General features: G+C 36.0%; 1 protein-coding gene across 2 annotated transcripts in view; it reads left to right on the forward strand.

The window, feature by feature from the left end:
* The window catches only part of HYCC1 (hyccin PI4KA lipid kinase complex subunit 1), a 57755-nt gene that overhangs the window by 30095 nt on the left and 3984 nt on the right, over positions 1-23676 (forward strand). Inside the window, exons 6-11 of one of the 2 annotated variants that reach the window (XM_081932625.1) lie at positions 5812-5927; positions 6748-6843; positions 9647-9763; positions 12323-12410; positions 16836-16995; positions 23011-23305. In XM_081932625.1, the coding sequence (XP_081788751.1) occupies positions 5812-5927; positions 6748-6843; positions 9647-9763; positions 12323-12410; positions 16836-16995; positions 23011-23276 (843 nt within the window). In that variant the 3' untranslated portion in view covers positions 23277-23305. The remainder of the gene's footprint in view (positions 1-5811; positions 5928-6747; positions 6844-9646; positions 9764-12322; positions 12411-16835; positions 16996-23010; positions 23306-23676) is intronic. The other variant, XM_081932624.1, reaches the window with a different exon arrangement.

The raw sequence follows: 23676 nt of genomic DNA on the forward strand, positions 1-23676 counted from the left end.
CTCCTGTGGGTCTTTCTTCTGATTCAGAGGATTCCCTTTCTGAACCTGGTTCTCCTTTTCAGATAGAGGACGGTACAGGGGTTTTTGATTCTCCTCAAAGTGAGGATGACTCGTTAGAGGATACAGGCCCTTCTCTGGTGGCAGTTCAGGCTTCCTCTTACGCGGGATTTTTGGGGTTTGAACCATCCCCTACTACTACTCCGGCTATTACCCCTGATGTAGCTGTCATCATCTCTTCTGCCATTGAAAAGGTGATAGCTGTGGGCCTCAAATGTAAGAGATCCTCTGGCCACAGTTCTAAATCTAAATTGGAGGGGTCTAAATCCAAGAGTAAAAAGAAACACTCTTCTAGTAAGGATACTGCTAATCCTTCAACTTCTAGGTCTGCCACAGTAGAGGATGAGGATGAGCAGCCCCCCAGAGATTCTAACCTCTCTGAGGACGAGGATCTGACCCCTGACCAACCAGCCTTTGTGGGATTGTTCAAACCGGCTCTTTTCCGGTCCTTGCTGTTTAAGGCAAAGAAGATTGCTGGTTTTAAGCCTACCTTGGACCCTAAGCCTGCAGCATCTGACACGGGATTCTGAGGATCCTCTTTTCCTAGAACCTACTGTTGAGAAGGAGGTGGTTCCTTCTCCTAGGAGTTTTATGAACATGGTGCAAAGACAATGGGCCTCTTTGGGCACCGGTCCTCTTCCTAATTCTCTTGATAAGCACCTGTATAATGTAAGACCTACCTTAGTTAAGGCTCTAGACCTTCCAGCCATTGACCTTCCTGTGGTAGGTCCACCTCCCGCTCTCCTAATGCAGCTGCCAGTGCTCCTGAGGATTCGCTTAAACCTGAAGAGAAGCGTTTAGAACAAACACTTGTCAAAGGTCACCAGGCCTCTGCCTGGGCTATTAGGGCTTCCACTTCTTCCTCATTTTTTAGCAGATCTGCCCTCCTTTGGCTAAAGCAACTTCAGAGCAGGATCCCAAATAAAGACACTAGGGCCCACAGGGATTTAAACAAATTAAAAGCAGCTCTCGAGTTTTCTGCAGATGCTGCGCTTAACGCAGCTTGCTTTGCCTCCAAAGCCATTGCTTCTATGGTCACCTCTAGGCGACTACTATGGCTAAAATATTGGCAAGCCGATGCCAGACACAAGTGGCATCTGGCTTCATCTCCCTTTTCGGGGATAATCTGTTTGGGGCCCTTTTGGAACCCTTATTAGTGGACATAACATAAGGTCCTCCAATTGACTTTCCGCAAGGCGGACAATAAAAATTCCTCTACCTTCTATAGACGCCAGCCCTTTCGAGAGCAGGAGGGGGGTTTCTCCAACTCCCGTCCGCAGCATCAGTCACTCTCTAGGCAGGGATCCAACCAATAGCAGGATAGGTTCAATAGGACCTTCCAATGATATTCTCCTAGGAAATCCTTTAGGGGGGCTTCAATCGGTCCTACAGAAGCCAGAAGTGACTCTGGAGGATCTTCCGATAGGGGGAAACTGACAGTGTTTGCAGACTGATGGGAGGACATTACAACAGATGCTTGGGTCTTGCAGACCATCAGATGGGGTCTGACCCTGGAGTTTCTCTCCATTTCCTCGAGGCATTTTGTCCCTTGCCCAGTGTCTCGAGACAGTCTCAAGAGACAGTTGGTGGAACAGGCCATTTGCCATCTTCTTCAGATCAGGGCCATCCAGGCTGTTCCCAAGGGCCAGGAACGTCAGGGGTTTTACTCCCGGCTGTTTGTGGTTCCGAAGGCCTTGGAGGGATGCAGACCAATTCTGGATCTGAAAAGCTTGAACCGATACATCCTTTATCAATGGTTCAAGATGCACTCCCTGCAGTCCATCCTGGAGAGCGTCTGCAAGAGCAACTTCCTCCCCTGGGTGGACCTCAGGCAGGCATATCTTCATATTCCCATCCTCCGCGAACACAGGCAGTTCCTTCAATTCAAGTACAGGGGAAATCATTACCAGTACCGGGCCCTCCCCTTCGGGCTCTCATCAGCCCTAAGGGTATTCACAAAAGTGCTAGCGGTGGTGGCTGCCCACCTCCGCTCAAGATTAGTCAGAATTCAAGTATATCTAGGTGACATTCTTCTGCTGTCCCCCTCCATCAGACAGGGTCACAGGGACATTTGAACTACCATTCAAGTCCTCCAAGGGCTAGGATTCTCCATAAATCTGGCAAAAAGCTCTCTTAAGCCCAGAAACCCGCATCCTTCATCTGGGACCTCTAATGGACAGTGTGCAGGGCAAAGTGTTCCTCTCAACAGATCAGCGGAACAGCCTGCAGGAGCTAGTCAGGACAATCCGGCGACGTCGCAGAGCCTAACTCCTCCAGTTGTCTCTTCTCTTGGGGAAAATGGTGTCCTGCTTCTCCATCATGCCATGGGCGCGCCTCCACAGCCGTTGCCTGCAGTGGTACCTGTTACTGTACCAGAAGAAGGACATCAGCTGTTCTCTGCAACAGGTTTGCACCCCTGCACACGCGAGGAAGTCTCTGGGGTGATGGCTTTCCCTGGCATTGACTCAAGGGACTTTCTTTCGAGAGTCGGTTCGTCTAACTATCACCACCAACGCCAGACTGTGATCACAAGCCGATCTTGCCAACACCATCAATTGGCTGGAACTGCAGACCTTTCATATAGCCCCTCAGAGGTTCCAAAACACTGTGCGCAACACCCATGTCTTAATCCTCACGAACAACAACGTGAAGGCACACGTAAATCTGCAAGGGGGCACCAGGTCCGAACTGCTAATGAGGGAGGTGTGGCTGTTGGGGCTTTGGGCAGAAGCCCATCTTCTCTCCCTCAGGGCAGACCACATCTCGGGCATCAACAACGTTCAGTCCGACTGGCTAAGTTGCACTCATGTCGACCAGGGCGAGTGAAGCATCTTACACAGCCTCTTCCAAGAGATATCCTACAAATACGGGAGACCAGTACTCGACCTCTTCACTTTGAGGGAAAACGCCCTTCTCACACAGTACTTCACCAGGTATGTGTCCCCAGGAGCGAAGGGGGTGGATGCTTTGCGGTGCCCATGGCCCCCGGGCCTTCTGTATGTGTTCCCTCCTCTGCCACTAATACAGAGGGTGGTACGGAAAATGCTAGACGAGAAGGCGGAAATTCTCCTTCTGGTACCACATTGGGCCCGCCAGCCGTGGTTTGGGGACTTAATGACCTTATCTGTAACACTTCCATGGCGCAATCCGCTACACAGACTGTCCCTCTCACAAGGCTCGATCCAGCATCCAGACCCACATTGGTTACATCTAACCGTGTGGAGGTTGAGCGGCAGGCGCTGAGAGCGGATGGGCTGTCGGACAGTGTCATTCAAACCATTCAAGCCTTGCGCCGCCCCTCCACGACTCAAATATACAACGCAACCTGGACAGCATTTACCAAGTGGTGTTCTTCTTCTGACATTCTTCCCTTGTCTGCCTCTCTGGCTAATGTGTTAGACTTTCTCCAACAGGGCCTCACCAAAGGTCTTTCGCCAAACACATTAAGGCGTCAGGTGGCGGCCCTCTACAGTCTTGACTCTACCGAGTTCATGCAAAACTTGCTTTGTCGTCGCCCACGTCAAAATTCCCTTTGGCCATTGCCCTGCTGCCCCTTCCCACCCAAGGCACACCACCCACCACCCCCTTTTTTGTGTTGCCGGAGGATTTTAGTTGCCACACACACATATGGGAATCCCCGTTCCTTGAATTGCCCTTCACATGCCCGCAGAAAAGAGGGCTCCCTGCCTGCGGAACGTGATACTGCCATCCTTGGTGCACAGTGCGTGGATTGGCGGAGCATGCTCTGACTGACTGGTTACCCAGAGGAATGCGCGGTATGCAAGAGGCCAGAAGCAACCATTCGACGGGACGGAGAGGGGGGAGGACAGCAGTGGCCCATGTCTGCGGTGGGCTCAGGGAGCATGCACGTTCCGAGCCTTTGCACTTGGTCTGGAGAGTGGGAAGGAAAAAAGCCTGAGCGGTGTGTGCCTAGCCGCCACGTGGAAGCGGCTCGATGTCTTCCGATTTAGTTGTTTCGACTCCCTCCCCTCCTCTGCTCGGTTGCACGTTCTCTGTATGTTTTTCCTCTCTCTCTCTCTTGCTGGGTGGTGGTTGAGGCCGCTGATAGGATTGATTCTGCTTTTGCTTAAGTTCCTGTGGCGGACAGCAGCAGCAGCGAGAAGCAGCAGTGGTAGTATCGAGTAGATCAACGAAGAAAGGGCATTTATGGCAGGCTGGCCAGCTGAAGCTGTAGGCTCAGCGCAGCTCCTCTGCCGCCTGCCGCCACCCTTGCCTCTTAGTGCCCCCCTAAGTTATCCCACCACCCTCTTTGGGGACCACTGCCCTAGATGTTCGCTGGGCTTTACGTATCTATATCATACGTTCAGCTACGTTCAGGCATTCTGAAGTCTTGCTAGTCTCTTTTCAGCCAGCTTCCCTGGGTTCTAAAGTCTCCTCTTCCGCCATAGGTCACTGGCTTAGAGCCTGTATCTCTAAAACTTACAGAGTCAATGATCTTGTTCCTCCACAGGGTATAACCGCTCATTCCACTCATAGTGCGGCCACGTCAGCTGCCTGGGCTACTCAGGCATCAGTGGAGGAAATTTGTAGGGTGGCCACTTGGCTTCTCCCATTCCCTTTATCCAGCTGAAGTGGCCTTTGGAAGGAGGGTTTTACAGCAAGTCTATTCTCTGGACTCCTCTTCCATGGGGACTGGATCCCTCCCTTAATTAGGGACTAGCTTGGCTATGTCCCTACGTGACTGCATTTTCAAGTTTTCAAGAGTCTGAATATTTATGCCAATGTGATATTTCAGTTTTTTGTTTTTAATAAATTTACAGACATTTCTAAAATTCTGTTTTCACTTTGTCATTGTGGAGTACTGAGTATACATAGATTAATGAGGAAAAATGAATTTCAACTACTAGAATTTCAGGCTGCAGCATAACAAAATTGACAAAAGTGAAGAGGATCTGAATATTTTTTGAATGCACTGTATATTAAAGATGGAAAAAATCCTGAATGATTTATCTTGATCTGATTTTTTTATATCTCAAAAAACCAGGCATTTTAACTGATGTATAGACTTTTTATATCCACTGTACTCACTGAAATTAAATATACATTGATAATTTATTATTTACCAAGATTTAAAAATTTATATCCACATTACTTCCCAGAAAAATATTTATACTGTATAGGCAAATATATTCAATTGGGGAATATATAACATAGTTAAAAAGGCAAGGTAAATTTGAATAAAATATTTTTAGAGAACAATTTTACAGGTATTTGAAAGCTGTTTGTTGTTATATTTTCATCACTTATATTTTCACACTTTGAAATATGATCAATTAAAATTAAGATATGCAGTCGTTTTTAGAAATCTGTAAACATAGATATAATAAAAATGTACTTTCTTGGGAAAGTAAACAAAGATATAATAAAAATTTACTTGAAAAATTTCCATCAAAATGAATAATTGAATGGGTATTATCCAAAATAGCAATGCACACCAATTTAATTACAAAAAAATGCTAAGAAGTTTCAGTTAATGCAATTTCAGTGGGCTATATTCTATCTATGTTATTAATTGATTGATTATTTATTTATTTTATTTTATTTTTCCCTGCCTTTATTGTTTTTATAAATACCTCTGTAGCAACATAATACTCCTTCCTCTTCCTATTTTCACCACAACAACCCTGAAGCGAGTTGGGAAGACTGCTTTCTGCTTTCTTTTTCTTTTTGATTTTTTTGAAATTACTAATGCCATGTTAAGTGATATATTGAAAAAAAAACTATTTTGTTTAGCCTTCCAGTATTGGTTCAATGGCTCTTACTGAAGGTGCTTTATCTCAACACGGCTTATCCAGGGTTGTATATAGTGGACCTCATATGCAAAGAGAAATGTTGACAGCACAAAACAGGTAAAATGCACTATGTTGCTTTCAACTATAGAAATTAAAGAAGTAATCTGGGCATTTGCAAATTATCCTTTTCTCATAAATTAATATTTAACAAATACAGTTTTTTTTAAAAAAATATGGCTTATATGTATTGTTGATATGACCAATGAAGAGGAAATGTTTTTTTAAAAAAAAGAATTTTATTGGTTTTTTTTTAACATTTATAAGGGAAAAGGTAAATGGAAAGGTATACAAATTTTGGCAGTTGCAAAGTGTGGCAGGCGCCCTCTCCCTCCAAACTCATAAAATACATCTGAGTATAAAACATTAATACATAATCATATATAATCAGCATATTAATTCAATTGATATTTTCAATCAGTTTATACATTGTAGTATATAATCCACATATAATTCCATTACTACTTTCGGTCAGTTTATAACAATGAGATTTTCTTATTCATTTTTGTGATCTAAGCTTTCTTGGTATTGCCCCCTCTCCCCCCACTGGCAGAGCTCCGGCCCCTCCCGTGTCCTGCATATCCGTTGTAGGATCTTCTGTTTTTTCTAGGTTTGTTTTGTTTTTTTCCATAAAGGCCTGTGCCTCTATGGGTGTGTTAATTCTAATTCTTGTCTCCTCCCAGAATATCAGCATACCTTCAGGCATCAACCATCTAAACCACACCCCCTTCTGGTATAATTTATTCGCCAATTGCGAATAATTTTTCCTTTTTTCCCTAATTTTCTTGGGGATCTGCTTCAAGATGGTTATTGAAGAGGAAATGTTTTATTTGCATGATTAATGATACTCTTTGAATTAACCATAATTCTTATTTTATAGATTTGAAGTATTGACATTCCTTTTGCTACGATACAATGCTGCCTTAAGCTATATGCCTGCGGTTTCTCTTCAGTCTTTATGTCAAATCTGTTCAAGGTAATTTTTTCTGAAGAGATTGATAATGATAAACTATGGCTGTAATTATATAAGAATACATTTTACTAAAAAATAAAATATAGGAGGGAAAAAAGGTAATTTTGACATAACTGCAGCTTACCAAATCCCTGTTAAATAGAACATGTCAGAATTCAGATCTTCCCCGAGGCATAAATTCTTTATATCCATATTGTGATTCAATTTCATTTACTATTCTATTCTATACTGTTGTATTAATAAAATGTATTAATTACATTTCATTGCTTCATTAAAATCATTAATACTCAGTGATCCAGGAGTTGTAATAATTTCTGTAACTCATTGGAAAAGTTGTTTTGGCTTTAGTACTGTTTTTAACAAGTGAAATAGGGCACTGTTTCTCGTCCTCTCTCCCTCCCTCTCTCTCATGTTGGTTTGGATCAAAAGATCCATATACATGGAGAAACTTATAAATGTGTCATTTTTTTCACAAAATAGCTCATTGAATAAGTAAAGTACAACACCGAATGAGTAAACTTTACATAACTATGTAACAATTATGCAAAATATAATATAAGAAGTGAAGAATTTTTATATATTTTGAAAGCCAATAGATGTTAATTACATTCAGACCTGAAAGCAAAAAAGCATGAAATGTATTTACTGAATTTCCTAAATACACTAATGATATTAATTAACACAACAAAAGTATAGTTGATTGCTGGGTTCATAAATCAATGTCCATGTCAATGTGTAGAGGCTGCATTGTATATTATTCTTAGTAGTTCATACCTAGGACTTCTATGCAGTAACCTCCCCTAAAAAAAAAGAAAAAACATAGAGAGTCTTTGATAATTGATGCCTCCATGTTTCTTCTTGAAGTGCATGATTAATTAAAGTCGCAATATAATTGTGATGGGACCATATTCCAAGATATAAGATCTTTCTTTCTCTCTCTCTCTCCCTCCCTCCTTTCCTCTCTCTCTCTCTCTCGCTTTCTGTCTTGTTCATTTTTCCACAAGCAACCCTATGTAGCTTATAGATATTGAACAAAATGCAGAACAAAACATTAAAACGATAAGTATCTTACATTTAAAAATTCAATGAAAACTAAGCAGGGTGGAGAAGGAGTGCACAAAGTGTGCAGGGAGAAGAGGTGGGGTGTTCTCCCTTAGCCGTCTCTGGGCCACACTCTCATGAGGGTCCCAGGCAAGTTGACATATGCTTTAAGGCCTTTTGGAAAGCCAAAAGGATGACAGTGCATTTGACCTTTATTATACTTTTACTGTTTTTCCTCCCAGCCTTCCACCATATACACTGTTATTGTGGTTGCTCTATGCTTCTCAGAGCAATTATAGTGTTGGGTGCCTTACAAATTTCTAAAATAAACAAATAAAATATGTAGGTCTTTTAAACTTCACTGTGTGACACCCCTATGGAAGACATAGCTGAAATTGGATGTGATGCAATAGAGTGATTTACTTATTGTAGAGCGAAAAGTTGAAGGTATTTTATTATCACAATATAAGTCTTTGAAAAGAAAGCTTTCTGAAAAAAAAATCAACTGTAATTTTTATGTATTTGCTGAAATAATTTATCCAGAATAGAAGCTTATGAGATTATAATAATTGGTGTACAAAGTTTGATGTCGTGTAATTTAGCAAGGGCAATACTGGAGTTCCAGATACCATTTTAACCCCAGGACTGTGCAAAGTAGAAATGTTACATGGACATACTAACCCTGCTGGTATTATGGCATTCTGACCTGGTGGAAGCTTCTGGGAGATCTTCAAGGGTATTTCCTTGAAGAGTGTGTTGTGATAATAAACTATGAGGTAACCATGGCACGAGGTATTGAAGGCTTCCCCAATTTAGCAAAGGGTGCAACAGGCACACCAAATGAAGCCGTGCAAAGGACTTCTTGATCACAGCTGTTAGGTGTTCCCTTCCCACCTATCAACAATGATGAAACTAGCCTTTGAGAAAGGAAAAGAATCACTGTAAAATGGTACTTCAATCCCCAACCTATGCAAGTAACTATCAGAAGGATAGTATGGTTGATAATATTGAAAACCACAGAGAGAGATCAAGAAGCACAAACATAATACAACACAATCCCTGTTCCACAATAAGTCATTAACCAGAAACCTGACTAAAAGAATGTTTCTTCAGAGTTTATAGAAAGGGAAGGTTGGAGATTGGTCAAAAGTTATTGAAAACCATTGGATGCCTTTTATCAAAGTGGTTGATACTGCAGTGAAGACCTAGTTGTGGGTCACCTCCCTTTCACAACTGCTCTGAAAAAAGGTCATAAATTTGCAATAGTTATTTTCTCAGCACTTTTGTAACTTTGAAAGGTTGCAAAACAGGAAGTAAGGACTGCCTGTTGTGACAAAAAAATTGGTTTGGATCATTTTGAAGGATAATGAGATCATCAGAGAATACCTACTTGAGAGAATCTAATATTTTGGAAGTGCACTATTGGGCAATCTACTAATTTTATTTTGGGTATAGGATATACTACTATATGTAAAGCATTTTTTCACTTTGGAATATTTTTTCCCCCAATGTCATGATAGTGATACAAAATATATTTCTAAACTTCATCACAAATCTGTAAAAGATCCTACGTTACACTCCTAAATAGTATGTGCACTTTGCTGACCCACCTATTTGGCCTACAGAAGAATTACTTGTTTCTTGATAGTTTTTGGGGTAGTTCTTTTTCACTTTGAAATCCATAATATTTTAAAGCTGTATTGGATGGTACAATATAGCAATTTTAAAATAGTAATGGTAATTTTAATATTGGTATTTCTTTTAGAATCTGTGTTTGTGGGTACCCTCGGCAACAAGTAAGAAAATACAGAGGCATAAACAGCAGAATTCCAGTCTCCTCTGAATTCATGGTGCAAATGTTAACAGGAATTTATTATGCTTTGTAAGTTCAGTAAATCTATGCCTTGTATATACATGTAATAGTGAATTTTAGAGCACATTATATATAAAATACAAAATGGAATGCTTATTTATATGATAGCAGAGGCAGAATTCAGAACTCTCACAGTTGACATTGTAAAGGTAAGAATTTTTCAACTTTCTTCCTATTGTTTTTATAAACTGTCCAAAGTGACTTACTGAATGACAATCAGTAGTTGATTCTGGCACTACAAAATGAAAAAAAAATCTGCTTATCATTTCTGTTAAGTAAAACCAAAACAGACATGTAGTTTCATGAGGGAAAAACTGCAAAATATATAGTAATTGAGATTAGGATCAATCAGATACTTAAAAAAATATTCTTTAGAATCTGAAAGACCACCCTTTCCCTAAAATGCTGGTTTCACATGGGGCAGTGGTGATAATGGAGCTGACAGAGCCAATTCTTAAACTTTTATCAGCAAACCACTTTATATATATGTGTGTGTGTGTGTGTGTGTTGTATTTGTGCTGATAAATAAATAAAGGGAGACTAGTATGGATCCATTTCAAGCTGTTATCACAAACACACACACACACACACACACACACACACACACACACACACACACACACACACATATATATATATATATATATATATATATATATATATATATATGTTTTCGTAGATTTTCACGGGTGTAGGTATGCTGGTTTTGTTGTATTCGGGTCTTTTCCCGTGTAAGGTTGAGATTGTCTTTGCAACGTTTCGGCAGGATCACACCTGCCATCTTCAAGCCCACAGCTTGAAACCAGCATATATATATATATATATATATATATATATATATATATGTATGTATGTATGTATGTATGTATGTATGTATGTATGTATGTATGTCATATATATGTATGTCATATATATATATGTCATATATATATATATGTATATATATGTATCATATATATATATGTATCATATATATATATATATATATATATATATATATATATATATATATATATATATATATATATATATATATATATATATATATGACAATGATTAAATATCTTATGCCCATAGGCTGATGATTCTGAAATTAATACAGATAATTCTTATTTAGCAACCATTGACCATTTGAAGTTATGGTGGTGCTGAAAGAATGGTTATTTTGTCTGGTCCCTGATGTAATGGCCCCCATGGTCACGTGACCAAAATTTGACTGATTGGCAGCTTGCTCATACTTAGGACCACAACAGTTCTCAACTCCACCCATCTGCCCACAATTCTTAGTCATCATAACTCGACTATTGAAATCAACACTGGGTAAAAGGAAAAGTGTACATGTTAAATGATAGAAACATATATGCTAAATATGCAAAATCTTGAATTTGTAATCCTATGGAATTTGTGATGTTTTTAAATATTCAAATTTCTTTTATAGATAGCATTCTATTTGAAAATTATCTAATATAATTTTTAAGTAGCAATTTCAGCAAATTCCTGATAGTTAAAATGTTGCAATTTTCCTGATTAGGAAACCATGTTGAGAAAGCAAATTTGCATTCTGGTACAATAATAGTTATGACAGAAACATTGTGATTGAGATACAGCATGTGTTTGTATTTTAAAAGTCACAGACCTTTATTACTGCTTTGAAGTAGTGATGTAGAAGAGATATTAATTTTTTCCCATGCATAAATTTTATTAATGTATTCTGATCACTAATGCTTCCATGGAAAATGTCTGTCTGTCTGTCTGATCTATCCCCAATATATGTGCGCGTATGCATGAATATTCATATACAACTAGCCATTTAATTTCATGTCTGTGTGTGTGCGTGCTTTATCACATCTCATTTCATACTTGGTACTACGTGTTTATAAGAAGGAATAATATTTCTTATAGGTGTAAGGATTTACACTGTTTGGCATGTTGTTTGAAAAAGAGTAACTTATAAATTCATTCAATGAGTTGAATTCATGGCCACCTTGAAATACAGACCAGGAGTGAATGTTAAATGGGTGGAATTTCATCATGCATGTTGCAAGAAATTTTCAGGCTTTCTTCTGGTTTCAACAGAGTTGCAACATTTTTTCTTTTTTCCTATATAATTATACTTAAGATATGCACTACTGCTCTTTGCCGATAATCACAGGAAACAAAGCTACTGAATTGTAATAGTATGATTACGAAGGTTCTTGGGCATAAAAAATGACATAGAGCAATAAATCATTGAGATCTGATTTATTTATAAAATGCTGCCTTCAAGTATAATGAAACATCATATCCTTGTTCTATCATAATAACTGATCCATTTTGAATTCATTGTGGAGATATATATTTCTTACCTAACATTACAGAAGGAAACAAAATAAGATGACCTAGATATATTCTATAATCATTGAAATATTTCTCAAATTACTAATTTTTCTTGGATGTATAATTTTTGTATTTATAATATTATAAACCATTTACTAAATGTCTGTTCATGATTAATATGCATGGCTATGATAATGAAAGAATAATCATACAATATGTGGTCAGTTTTCACTTTTTGACTTAACATTCTAGTTATAATGGAGAATGGGATCTGGCTCGTAAAGCAATGGATGATGTTTTATACAGAGCACAATTGGAGTTATATCCAGAACCACTATTGGTAGGTGTTTTGTGTCAAATGTATTCTTATTCAGGTTTTTAAATTTATTTTGAATATTTTTTTATATTTAATTTACATAATTAAAGTATCTTACAGAAACATAAAATGTCATCATCATCATAATATCATCATCATCATCATCATCATCATCATCATCATCATCATCATCAAATATTTATTCAGTCACAGACCAGCTAAAATACTTAAAATAATTTAAAACAAAGCAAAGTCTCTGAAAATCATGTTCTCATAGATGTGCAGCAGTTATAGCATTCTATAACAAGAAAAAAAAACCTAACAAAAACAGATTATTGAAGGTTGAATAATTTTTGTAATAAATAAAGTATTTATGTAGTGGAAAAATACAAGAACTAAATTGATATCCTAAGATTGTGGAGTTTTGTAATAGACGTCACTACCAGACTATCTGTCTCTTGACTTGCATTATCACTATCAGAAAAATCTAATGCACTACAATATGTAAAATACTTTTCCTAAAGATTTCAGTGGACTGGCTCTTTGTAGGAGCTTCCAATTATTTAGTAATCCTGATTGTGTGTGTAGGTCAAGTGTCCCTAACCCCCAGGCAATGAACTGGTATCAATCCATGGCCTGTTAGAAACCAAGCTACACAATTGGAGGTGGGCAGTGGACAAAACTTTTTCTGAATTTTCAGCAGCTCCCAAGTGCTAGCATCACCACTTCACCTCCACCTCAGATCATCAGGCATTAGATTCTCATACGAGCGCTAACCCTACTGTACGCATGTGAATGATCTAGATTGCGTGCTCTTCCTCTTCTCTCCCCCCTCCTCCCCCCAATGGTCCATGGAAAAATTGTCTTCCACGAAATTGGTCTTTGATGCTAAAAGGTTTGGAGACTGCTGCTGTAGGACACCTTAAGGCAATACTCACCATTTTAAAATTGATATTGAATTGACTGGAAGGTAACACTGAAAGTTTCATATCCTGATTCTGTGCTGTACAGATAGTCTTTTACTTAAGTGTAGTCACTTAGCGATTGTTCATAATTACATCAGACTTCCTCAGGACCACTTACAACCTGGTTTTGAAATTCTGATGGCTACCCCTCTCCCACAGTCACATGATTACATTTTCATTAATAAAATTGTTTCTATGGTTTGAAAATTGATTTCATTGTATTGAAAATTGATTAGATCAGTCTGTTGACAAGTTAAATAACAAAGCAAGTTTCTAAATGCCAGGGCTCTATTAGTAGGAATTGTTTTTCATATAATTTCTCCAAATAATGAAATAAAAATTTGTTAGATTACAAAATTAGTAAACTCTTTCAGTTCTTTAAGGCGGAAGGATCAGTTATCCTATTCATAAACCCCCTTCTCCGATATTCAATCATGTTTTAGTACAGAGGTGGCAACATCCACATAGATGCTGCTGAGCATTTTTTGAAGATTCACTCCTGACTTCCACAATCTTAGTTTCTAAGATATAAAAGTTAATATTTATTTTATTTAGATTAAAAAATTCTATCTTTATTATTTTTATAAAAAACTCAAGACGGCAATACTCTTTCTTTCTACTATTTTGTCCATAACATCCTTGTGAGGTGGATTGGGCTGAAAGAGAGTCACTGGTCCAAAGTCCCCACATTTTCATTTTTAAATGGGACTAAAATTCATAGTCTCTTGGTTTCTAGTGAAGTGTGCCTTAACAATTAAACCAAACTGGCTCTCAATTAGAGCAATAGAATTCTTAATACAGTAGCTTAGGCCTGGTAAGATGCCAGTTACTGTCAGAGTTATTTAAGAAAAATATGAGGTGTAAGTTCCATTTTGGGTTTCTGTCTTCATAGACATTGATAAAATGTTGTGATATCCAGTGATTGGGGTTGAGTGTTATAATTCCTCTTTTTGACAAAGGTCCAAGAAATAAGCTTGACAGTTATAGTCCAATCAATGTATTGAACAATAGTTGCAAACTCTATGCCAGGCACTTTCAGAATAGAAAATAAGTCCGTTTTAGGTGAAGAGCAAATAGTGTTTAGGGTTTTTCCCAATACATTTATCAAAATTGTGAAAAAAGCTTAAGAAATGAATAGGAGTGTTGGAATCCTCCCTTTGTGATGCATTATTGGATTTTAGAAATGCTGTTGACTCTACAGTTAATTCTCAATTCAGACTGACAATTGAGCCCAACATTTCTATTACTAAATAAGGCAATGTTTAAATATTTTTTCCTCCATTTTATGATCTTTTTTATCACAATTGTTAAGCAAATCATTGTAGTTATTAAGTGAAGCGTGGTCTTAAAGCGAACCTGGCATCCCCTATTGACTTTGCTTTCTAGAAGTTGGTTGGAAAAGTCACAAATGGTGTTCACATAATCCCATAACAATGCAACTGTCATAAATATTTGCCAGTTGTCAAATTGTAAGTGTGAGAACTGGTCATAAGTCACTTTTTTCAATGCTGTTGTAACTTTGAATGGTCACTAAATAAATAGTTCCAAGGTTGAAGACTATTAGTATCTCCAGAGACAAATTTAGGGCAAACAGGTATACTGACATTGATAAATGGTTTTCTCATTTATCAACACATTCCACAATAGCACCTATGTAAGAGTTAGAAGTAATCTGAAAGGGACAGATTATAATGCCTATGAAAAAGTTTGTAAGACAAGATTATATTTTAGCATTTTACTTTTCAGTCTTACTTTTCAATCTTAACTCAAACTCTACCACTTAAAGTAGCTAATTTAAATACTTCAGTATTTTTGCGTGCAATTGTAGTGTTGTTCTCAATAATGTTTTTTCACTTTAGGAGGATTTGAGGGCATAAGCCAATCATTTTAGTGAATAACACTTAGAGGTAAATTATCAAAAGACTTGACCATAAAGGCAAAATTAGCTTTTGTATGATACAGAACTGGGCCCTTATTGTAATTACAGAGTGCTGAAATCTAGATTTCTCAGAGCAATTTGAGATTTCTGAAATATGCGCATCAAAGAAAACTTCATGATTAGAATCTTGAAAGCTGAAAGCAAAGCCCTGCTTACATTTAGCAAGTATTGGCCCAAAATAATTTTGTCTGAATTAATCTAATTTTCTACCCAAAGTTAAATTTGCATTCTGCAACCTTTCCTGTTGCTACGAATAAGCATTAATCAATATCTGTCAGGCAATAATGTGAGGATAATGGTTTTCAGCAAGATGTTGCCTTCTTCTGTGATGGATTCTGAGATTGAGTCATTTGCATAGAGGAAACCTGTTTTGTATCTTCTGTTTGACATTATATAAACAAAGGAGAATATGTATGAAATCACATTTGATATGTTATAGTTTTGCAGGCAGATATAGGCATATTCAACACAATGCTTTGCGCTTGTGGCTCACAGAAATGGTTTCCATGTATTTTTATATTGCAATTTTTATACACATAGTTTAAGTGTGTCATTCCAGTTCTATAAAAATTTTCAGGTTATATTTTTATCTGATAGTTGGAGTGTGTTTTCCTCTTTTTATTTTTTTAACCAAGTCCCTTTTTTACTCTGCAATTGTCTGGACAAATCCATGTAGTTTTCTTGATAACATTTTCAGAAACAATTTGCCATTGCTTTCTTCCTAAGGCTGAGATACCCTAACTGGTTTAAAGCCACCTGGTGGCTTCACTATGCCTAAAACAGGACTGGATTCATACTTTGGAGTGCAATGACCATGAACACAGCAGGTGTCTGCAACTTATATCATTTTTCCCAATGTCTTAAAGACAGTTGTAGATAGATGTTGTCTTCATATCATTGTTTTGCATAGTCCAGATCACATTTTTGCCTTCAAAATAGTTGCTTTGCATAGTCCTACTATATATATCTGCAACATTATCTTTATCAGAAGTCATAAATATTCCATGCTACAGAACACAGTAATTTTTAGCAGGATCATTGAGCACTAAAAGGAAATCTCACTAGTGAGAAAGCAACAATCTGTTTCTATTAGATTGTTCATCAAGTCACTGGCAGAAAAATGCTTTTCTGGAGTGCATTCAGATACATATTTCCATCCTATAGTCCAAAGCACTGCTTCATTATTTTTCTTAGTATGAAAGATTTCAGCTACTGAAAGAATGATTGCACAGAGGAAATAAATTGTCAGGGGGAAAAAATCTATACACTATTTAGTGGGTGGCTTAAAAAAAATAAGATGAAGAAATGTAATCATTAATGGGATTTGGCAATAGCTTTTAAAGCAAATGTTTTCTGATTGAAGTCTTTAATCATCTGAACTAAAGCGGTAATTGTGAACAGATGGAAGTCAAATTACTACCTTTCTTGATTTTTGTCATATCTGATGCAATTTTTGATGTATGGTAAATATTGTTTCAATTCAAAATCTGATGTTAATGTGACAATCTCACCCACATTTTATTTAATTATTGTTATTTTCTTTAGGTAGCTAATGCAATAAAAGCTTCATTGCCTCAAGGTGCCATAAAATCTAACAAAGAAGGTACTAAATGTATTCAGGTTGAAATTACTCCTACAGCATCGAGGATATCAAGAAATGCTGTGACCAGCATGTCTATTCGGGGCCATAGATGGAAAAGGCATGGTAAGAACTTTGGTTCTGAAAATTTTAGTTATACCATAACAAAAAATTAATATTCCAAAACTGGCATACCATGATTATCTAAAAATTGATATTCTTATTTATACTAATAAGAGATCCCATGCATAAAAGGCCAATTAACTTTTATGTTATTTCATTTCTATAATATAAAGATATTTTATGTCTGTCTTTTTTGTTTTTATTAGCGTAAGAAACCAGGCAATGCTTATTTTACAGTTCATCGTATATTATTTGTTGTCAATTAATGTTATACATTATATTAAAATTCTGGTTTAACATATTCATTGCACTTTTGATTTCAAGTATATCATTGTTTCAAAATAATTATTGACATGATTGATTAATCATGTTATTCTTCTTAATCTAACATAATTTCCCTCATTTTTTTTATTACAGCAGTGTTTATAAGTACACTCCCAATAAAAGTTTTATACTGATTATTGCACAGTGCTTTTGTTCTTCATGTACTATGTCTTATACATTGCAGATATAGCAAACATAGTTGGAACTGCTAAGGTATTTCTTTCTTTTGATATGCATTCAGCACTAGAGAATGGATTCATAGACCCAATAATGATTTTGTGGCTTTAAGGTTGGATGCAGAATAGTTAGTAATAGTAAGTAAATTGATTAGTTTATTTGAACCACAAAGAAGATATACTTTTCTAAATAAACTAGAGAGAGTTCTTTTCCTATATTTTTGATTAGTGATAGGTTTAGTTGCTGTTTCTCTTTGCTACCCTGTTAAGAGCTTATAATGGAAATACTGATCTATTGCTTAAACTTAATAACTAACCTGTAGTTTTGTTTTTGTCTAGCTAATGTAGTTTCCAATATTTTATATAAATATAAATATATTGGTAGTCCAGAAAAGATATATATCTTTCACTTTTTAGACACTATTTTTACTACTGTTACCTTTCTGCAGGAGTCATGCTTGATGATACAGGTGCTGAAGTTCAAGAGGCAATGGTTAGGACAAGTGTTTGCTGCAGCAGATAACAAAGAATAAGGCAAGAGGCTTGATAGTATTAGTAAAGCAATAAAGATGAACAGTTATTCTATTAAGAAGAAGATATGCAAGCATTTCTGCAGATCCTTAAGTATCCAATATATTGGATGCTGTTTCCTTCAGGAAAAGAATTTCAGAATGTAACAAAACAAATAGGAAATAAAGTACCATTTTGGCTCCTGGTGGAGAATTTGGGGGCTATTTTATAAATCAATTTCCTCTGAAATTACTTTGATTTATTACAAATACATTTAAGAGCTTCTACATACTTTTAAATACTTCTGCTGGAAAGGAGCCTGTATCCAACAGTTAGAACCCAGCTTATTAGGAGAATGAGTCTAGAATTTTAGTTTAGTTAAACAAATACTGACTTGTTCTGCTGGCAGAACAATAGTGGGAACAATAGAAAAATATGTGCCAGGATATTTGTTTGATTATTGCATGGCTAAATTTTGAATACTATTAATTATCTGTGAACCACAATATGAAAGGAAAGGTGGAGGCGTTTTTTTTAAATGTTAAAATGTTGATTGATAATTCAGAACAAAGTAACATTTTGCTTCAAGATAAACCATAATTCAAGAGATAAGTACTTTCACTTTTAAATTTGCTTTCCATATTTTGTATAATCATTTATTAGTTTGAAAGGGGGTGGCATCTTCTTGGTTTTTCAATATTGCTATCTTAATTTTTGAAGTTGATTAGAACTTGGGTTCTTTGGATTATATCCCTTAAGATCTGGATTAAAAAGATCTGATCCCTATTGCAGTTTAATATGCTATGCAATTCAGGGGTGAGTTCCAGCTTCTTCTACTGCTGGTTTGCTCAGGGATGTGCTGTGCGCACGTACACTTGATGTACACTATGCACGCATGTGCAGTAGTAAAAAATATGCCCGATTCGGAGGCCTGGCAGGCCGGGTTACTCCCTACTCGGCCAAACCAGTACGAACCCACCTCTGATACAATTGTGAGATGTCCTTGAGATCCAGACAAAATACCAAGAAGCATCTTTAAGAAAATAATGTGGAGAAATTATGTTTTGAGAAAATGAAAGGTTTTGTTTGCTGTTTTCATGCTCTGTGTTATTCAAAAGCACTGGTTTCTAACGATTATTTATCAGTCAGTTGGTTACATATGTATCTATTTCAAAATTAGAAAGAATACTTGATTTGATGTTTATTTTTCCTTCTGGAATATAATAGAATAATAGAATCTCTAGGAGGCTTAATTTTTTGTATCTATAGTACAGCGCCTGAACATTATATTATAAGATAAATTAATGCACATGCTGGTAAGGGCAAAATTGAGCAGAACTCTTCAATTATCTAAAATTGATGCTTTGCCCTTAAACTGGTACTGAGTAAAGTTTGCAAGATGTAGAAATCAGTCAAATTGTACTTAGATCATAAAAGTATAGACTAATGAGAATTTTATAGTAAACAATGGTAATACCAAGTGGAATCATTTATCCCTCTTTAAAATGGTATGTAATTTAGTCTGTATTAATGTTAAAGCAAAGAAACCAAAGAAAATTAAAAGAAAAATTGGAATTTCTTTCTTATTATTTAATTCGTGGAAACAGAATGAACGAACGAATGAATGTGTGTATATGTGCAACATAGGGAGAAAAACAAGTTAAATATAAATAGCATCTGTAAGTTAGATGCTATAATTAAAAAACCAGATAGATAATATTTTCCTTCTGCTATTTGGCATTCATACAGTTTTTTATTTTATTTTATTTCTATATGCAGCTTCAGCTATCATGTAAACTATGGCTTTTGCAGAATGCCTGGATTAGTACATATACTGTATGTGACCTCACCATTGTTTTAAAGCAATTTTCACTTTGTGTGACATAGTTCAGTTATAGAAGAAGAAAAACATCTTTCCTGTACATTTCATAACATTCTGCGAAAAAGAATTTGCAACAGAATTGAGAATTTGCAACAGAAAACCACAACCCGTCCGTTACAGGTAGACTTCAGAGATAAACCAGGCGTTAATAGTGGTTGGGGAGTGCAGGGAGGAAAGAGGGCATCAAAAGGAGAAAAACACCATGTCTCAGGAAGTTTTGAAAGATGCTCTTTCTTTGTTCCTTAAGACATCAGGCATTTGGAATGCCATGGAAGTAATGGAAATTCCATATATCCATGTTTGACATATAAGATAAAAACAGTGTTGCTGTGCTTCAGGTTCTATCATTATTATATAGTGGGATCTTGTGGAGCATAAGGTCCAGATAGTAACAGCTTTGTTGTTTCTCAAAATAACCTTGAAGACCTGACTTTTTGTTCAGATTTTGGGCTAGGATAATATATACTTGCTATATTTATATAAATAAATGAATGGTAATTAACGGGCAGACAAGCAGCCTGATGTGCTGTACACTATAAGTTTTATTAAAAATAGCACCATTGCTCCCATTTGTGGGCATGCAAGTTCTAGTCAAAACTGCTTAGAAACTTGGTGCAATACAGAATATTCAAAGCACTTTTTATTTTCCAATAGCCATAGTCTTATTGAAAGGCAATCAGTTACCAAAAGGAGATGTTTATAGAGATATCTGTTCTTATTTAATCAGTTAATTCCAGATTTGTAAACATCTTCTGAAAAGATCTTTTATTCATTTCTGTAATATGTTAAATCATTATTTTTCCATTTGATAGTCAGGTGCTTATTTTGTAAAACTGCTTATGATGACTCAATACTTTTCACTTCCCTTTTCCTTTAAAAAGTGGTTTTGACTGTATTTATATACTATCTACGCATCCTTTTTTTAAAGTTTGGCAGAGCATTTCATTTTTAATAAGATTTATGTTCTTGCTACAACTTTCATTTTATTAGAGCTTGCTTTGTTCCAAACTTTAGCCAAGCTCACTGCGACTGCTCCATTTATTTCTCAATAAAGCTATTTCAATGAAACTATCCTATATACACAGCCATCTTTTATACTTTTGGATTGTTTTTACTTTTCCCCCTCTTCCCATGTCCTTTTATTGTATATACTGACTTAGATAAATAATGGAAAGTACATTGACATGTTCATACATTTGTTAAGGAAACATTTCATTTTGATCCTTCATATAGAAACAAAATCCTTATAAAGTAATCTGAATTGAGTTAGAAGTGCGATGTTTTGTGCTCTGAAGCAATGTACAGAGGAAAAGCAATGACTGTGCCCACTACATTTAATTTTTATTTCATGTAAAAGTTTTGAGAAGCAGGAAGGAAAGAGTAATAGAGATGTTTCTATTATAAGGAAATCTCTAATAGCTCCCTGATCACCCTAAATATTTCAGTTTTGAATCTCCCCCTAATCTATTGGAATTGGGTGGCTACTAAATCCAAAGGAAGAAAAGGGAGGGAGGAGCGTGAACTTGAATCACATTCTTTTTGTAGTCATCCACTTTGTCTCAAAACAAAACAAACTATAACTTTATTCTAAATCTCTTTAAAGAAGTGAAAGAGTGCCATTATCCAAAATTCTGTCATGAATAAATTGGATAGATACCCTCAGTAGTGTCTATAGCTGTATATTTTTCTGTGATGTTTTCCAGGAAGTTAACATAAAGTATGGAGATTTGATGAACTGGCCTATTTCCTAAATTGTCAAATCAGACCAAATCCAAATATGGTCAGTGCCAATCACTTATTCTGAATATTTCAATTCAGTACATAAGTATACAACTGTGAGATCATTGTAACTAGTCAAATGTACACTCTAAGTACCAATCATCAAATACTGCAGAATAAGTGATATGTGAATTGTAGATCATATATCCAAAATGCAGTCTTTATGAATTAGAGCAATTGTAATAAAGCAATCTTGCTATTTATATTTCTTTTTCAATAGTACAATATTTCTATAAATCAAACTCAATAACTTAAGAGATTCATAAAGAAAAATGTTTTTAATATGTAATATGTGTCCAAATGACACAATATTTATGCATTTTTATTGATATTTGCATTGGAAATTGTGCTATATTAGTTAAAATACTGCAGGTTTTATAATACAAGAGTATTAAACATAACTTTAGAATTCATTGAACAAAAACATAGTATTTTGGAAACTATTGTAACATATTAATTTGATTAACGCATTCATTTTTTAAATCTGCATTTTATCTTATTTAATTTTATGCATTTATTTGCTATAGAAATAGAAAGCTAGAAGAGATGTATGATATAAAGTATGCAGCATTCACACTTTAGTCTTAATAAAGCCTTATTTGTCTTCCTTACTTCCCAGCATATATACAGACAATCCACAAAGAAAGTCTGGAAAATAGGAAGATTGACTGCATTATCTCCTTTGTGCTGTATGCTACTAGTGATAACAAGATAAATGATATGGACATTGATCCTTGTGAGGAAGCACCACATTGTGTAGTAGAATGTAGATGGCAAGAAAGAGAGCTTTATCATCTGTTTGAATTCAGAAAGATAGAAATCCTTGAATTTTCAAAAAGAATATTTTTTTCTAATTTGAATCTGCACAGTTTAGAAAATTGTCCTGGTGTAATAGTGTAAAAATAATTTGAATATGACCAAATCACTGGTTTGGTTCTGAGATACTAATGTATATTCAATCAAGTAAAATATTCCTTATACTGTTAGTGGATATATTTAAAAAGTAACTGTAAAGTAAATGTTAATGTATTTACTAACTTCTTTAGTATGTAGCAGGTACATTTTTTCAGTTGAGCTCGACTCCAAAGAGTTCATTTTTATTTTTTTGATACTACAACCTATATTCCATCTCATTTTCAGAAACATTGTATGACTTAGTATCTCTAGACATTATGTAAGAACTCCCTTTACTAATGACAGGCCAGGAAATTAAATCTGACTTTAAAACCTTCAGACTATTAGGTTTTCTGTCCAATTCGTGTCTTTTTATTTGTCTCCATGTTTTTTGTTTCAGCCATCTTTTTTCTTTCTTTCTTTCTTTTTTGTCTTGTTCATCTTTAATTCTAGAGCAACCAGATAATACTAATGACACTACTGAATCGGGTAATTTTGTTATACCCGAGATTAGTGTCACAAATGTGGCTGGAGAAAGAACCAGGAATGGGGAAAAAAACAGAATGCCAGGAGAGAGTGATCAACATATTCAGGGTGTACAGGAAATTCCTACAGAACCTAGAGTTGACAGCAAAGGCTTGCCAGAGATCAGGAGGCAAAAATCTGTAAGAAAAATTATGGAGGATGGAATAAGCTCACCTGGCAGAATGCAATATTAGCAGAACACTTTGTAGCTACATTCAAAAAGGTATCAATTGAAAGGGTCATGGCTGCATGTTTTGAAGATTTTAGTAATCAACAATAGACATTTGCATGTACTTTTAGTCAAATACAACTGCATGCTTTACACATAGAGCTGATCTCTGTGCTCCACATATTGATAGCATGCTGACAACATGATTTATCTTAGCTAGGGAAACCACACTGGGAGATTTCAAATTTCATTAATGTTCAACTTGGACTTTTCAGTTCTGAGCCATTCCAGCATTTTTATTTTACACATTTGAAATAACCCTTTCTTTCAAGTGTACATAAACAATATCAACAATGTTTTCCCATTTGTTACATTATATGCTCCAGTGTGTTAAGTTTCCAGAATCATCACCAAATTTAACTCTT

The sequence above is a fragment of the Natrix helvetica genome (genome assembly GCF_964273705.1).
Source record: "Natrix helvetica genome assembly, chromosome: Z".
Classification (NCBI taxonomy): Eukaryota; Metazoa; Chordata; class Lepidosauria; order Squamata; family Natricidae; genus Natrix; species Natrix helvetica.